The sequence below is a fragment of the Neomonachus schauinslandi genome, chromosome 15, assembly GCF_002201575.2.
Source record: "Neomonachus schauinslandi chromosome 15, ASM220157v2, whole genome shotgun sequence".
Taxonomy (NCBI): domain Eukaryota; kingdom Metazoa; phylum Chordata; class Mammalia; order Carnivora; family Phocidae; genus Neomonachus; species Neomonachus schauinslandi.
The window spans coordinates 2,693,375-2,696,374 of NC_058417.1; the positions used below are offsets into that span (position 1 = coordinate 2,693,375).

At 57.1% G+C, this 3,000-nt stretch overlaps 1 protein-coding gene across 3 annotated transcripts in view; it reads right to left on the reverse strand.

Annotated features, from left to right (window-relative positions):
* Window positions 1-1,868: 1,868 nt before the first annotated feature.
* The window catches only part of KCNAB3 (potassium voltage-gated channel subfamily A regulatory beta subunit 3), a 5,903-nt gene continuing 4,771 nt past the window's right edge, over window positions 1,869-3,000 (reverse strand). For all 3 annotated transcript variants that reach the window (XM_021694756.1, XM_021694755.1, XM_021694754.1), the window contains 5 exons: window positions 2,851-2,971; window positions 2,673-2,767; window positions 2,466-2,592; window positions 2,199-2,287; window positions 1,869-1,946 (listed from right to left, as the gene is read on the reverse strand). In XM_021694756.1, coding sequence (XP_021550431.1) covers window positions 1,869-1,946; window positions 2,199-2,287; window positions 2,466-2,592; window positions 2,673-2,767; window positions 2,851-2,971 — 510 coding nt within the window. The remainder of the gene's footprint in view (window positions 1,947-2,198; window positions 2,288-2,465; window positions 2,593-2,672; window positions 2,768-2,850; window positions 2,972-3,000) is intronic.

Sequence of the window (3,000 nt, forward strand, 5' to 3'; positions counted from 1 at the left end):
TCCTCCAAAGTAACCATTTAAAGAGAATACTATTTTGAATTTATGAAGTCTTGTATGTTTGTTACAGAATAACTAACCATAGTTTAGTCATGTATTTTACCTCCTTGTTTCCTCCGCAGTCTTGCAAAACGAGTGGGAGATGTTAGGAGTGGATGTAACTATTCATTAGTTGATCCGGTTGGTTGCTAGCCAGCTGCTGACTTTTCTCTTTTTGGAAATTGGTTTTATGCTGCTCTCTCAGCTTCAGGATCGAGGAAGGGTGAGGAGATGGGGAGGTTGTATTTTAAGGAAGGCAGAGTTCATCCTCCCCTGTCTTGTGATCTTTAAAGGTTGTAACTTTCCACCCACTTTGTGTCCCAGGGAAATCAGAGTCCTTTGGGGAAGATTAGGGATCGTATCCGACATAATCACATTTGAGTCTGCTTTTCTGCTTCCATTTTTCCTTAATGATAACTCCTTTCCCTCCCCCCAACCCCCGCATCATCTCCACCATAGGCCAGTTTTCATCTTACCTCTCCTTCCCCAAATCCCAACGCCTCAACCTCGCATCAGCCCCTCCCACTCGGCCACAACAAAACCACCGAGAGAGTGCTTTGGTCTACGTGTGGGTATCCGGAAAAGGGAAATGAGAAGTACAGGAACAAGAAGTGTGGCTAATGTAACTTTAAGCAAAACAAAGGCAAGAGTGTCAGAGGGAGGAATAACAAAATTATGAAGCCAGATCTCTGGGCTCTGAGGGGTGCGGTGACGGAAGGAAGGAAGAAAACCGGGGACTGGGGTATCCGGGGACCTGGGTCCTCAGTGAGGGCCGTGACTGGCAATGACTAGCAGCACGATGCCTTGGCCAGTGGAGAGAAAGCTAGCGCTGGAGCTTTCTAATGGCAGGGAGCTAGACCCAGGGCCAGGTATCTGAGACTGAGCTCCTACCCTCCCAACCCCTGCAATTCCAGACACCGGGAGTGAGGATCAAGCTGAGATTTTATTTACAGTTCCCTGGGAGACGTCTTACAGAAGAGGGGCCGGCATTATTGCTTTAAGATTATTGCCAGGAGGAAGACTGCAGCCCTCCGCTGCTGGGTAGGAGATCCTGCTCCAGGCTCAAAAGTCTATCCCCAGACATTTTCAATCCAGCCCCAGGTCTCCACCGTGACCTAAAGGCTGTCACCGGGTCCTGCAAAGCACAGCCCAGCTTTTCCCCAAGGCCGCCCCAACCGCTTTGCCAGCACACTTCCCGTTACCCGCGTCGGTGCGTGTCACTGCATTCTCTGCGCCCCCCACCCCCTTCCTTGCAAGAACAAAGTATTGACACTTTTTTATTTAAGCGCCCCTCCACCTTCTGCTGGGAGGCAGGGTCCTCAAAGACTACCATTTACTTCCTGCCAGGACCAAGCCTGGCTTCCTTTGTACCGAATAAAAGCCCCAGTGCCTTTGTCCCAGATGACGTCACTACTCCCTTCTGATTAGGTTATTACCCCTTGATGACATCTCAAGGGCCACTTTTGAGGTAACGTGCATGTTTCCTGTATCTGCCCTGTTTTTTTGCTTTCCTCTGGGCCTCGGCGATTAGGGGAAGAGAGACCAAGGGGCAGAGAGGGGCTGGCCCGGTGGTTCATGCCCGGGATTAGCAAGGCCCGGAGGAGCGCACGGAGGGGGGCGGCGCACTACTTTCCCTCTCGAGCCCCACTGCGGGAGGATATATGGCTTTGTTCATGCGCATCGCTACTCGAAGCCGGGACTCGTTAGTGGGCGGGGCCTCCCCGGCTGCGGCCGCGGCGTGGGGGGATCCGGGGCGGGAGGGAGGCGGCGGCGGGGCCGCGGTTCTCGGCGGGGGCGGCCGGCCCGGCGTGGGTCCCTGCGCCCCCGACGGACTATTTCTTGGAAGGCGGCTTGTTCCCCAGAAGCCCGTCTATCTCCATCACCGTCTGCGGCGTCAGCTGGCTCAGCACCTGGCGGGGAAGGCGGTGGTGGAGGGGACAGTACGTGCTGGCTCACCCAAGAAGGGCATGGGGTCCGGGGGCCAGGGAGGGGAGCAGCGCAGCGGGGCCAGGTGGCGGGAAAAGAGCCTCCCCTTGTCGCCCCGGGACCTCTCCTCTGCGGAGTGAGAGGACTCCGTCGTGGCTGACCTCCCAAGCCCATTCCGGGTGGGACAGCTGGGGAAGGGGGCAGAGACGGGCTCTGCCTCTGAGTCCCCAGCTCACCTGCAGGGCTCCCAGGTGTTCCAGCAGCTGCGCTGCACTTGACACCCCCAGCAAGACCGAGCTGACACCCTCGCTGCGGAGACACCACGCTGGGGCCAGAGGAGAGAAGAAAGAGAACTGAGGGGAACACCCACAGTTCAGCGCCCACACTTGAGGAGTGTCTCTGAGGAAGAGGCTCCTCCCTAGGGACAAACCAGTCTTGGGTTTGGGGGTGTCTGGGCAGGAGGTGAGGGCCCCCCGCGGGGTCCAGGGCTGGCGGTGGCTCACCAATAGCAAGCTGCGCCACAGTGCAGCCCAGCTGGTGAGCCATGGGAAGAAGGTCCGTGACTTTGGCTTGTGGCTGCTTCCTGCCACCCTCACTCTGCACTTTGTCCTTGAGCCACTCACTGGTAGCCTTGGAGGCCAAGGTGAATCAGCACCGCCCGGATCTGCCCAGATGGCCCAGTGCTGCCATCCTGAGCCCCCAGATCTCACCTTGATGGTGGCCCTGCAGGTATCTGGGACTCGCCCATCATACTTGCTAGTGATGAGGCCACAGGCCAGAGGGGACCAGGTGACTGAGCCAACACCTGAGGGCAAGAGGATTGGATGTGGGGATAGGAATCTAGGTGACGGATTGGCCAAGGGAAAGGTAGGGATGGGGGCTGCGAACCAATCTTGTGGTAGAGCTCTGGCAGCTGCATCTCCCCCTTCTCTCTCTGAAACAGATGGTGCTCGGCTTGCTCACACACTGGAGGAATCAGATTGAACTGTCTGGCCACGGAGTAGGCCTCCTGGGTGGGGCGGGGAAGAGACGGCGGGG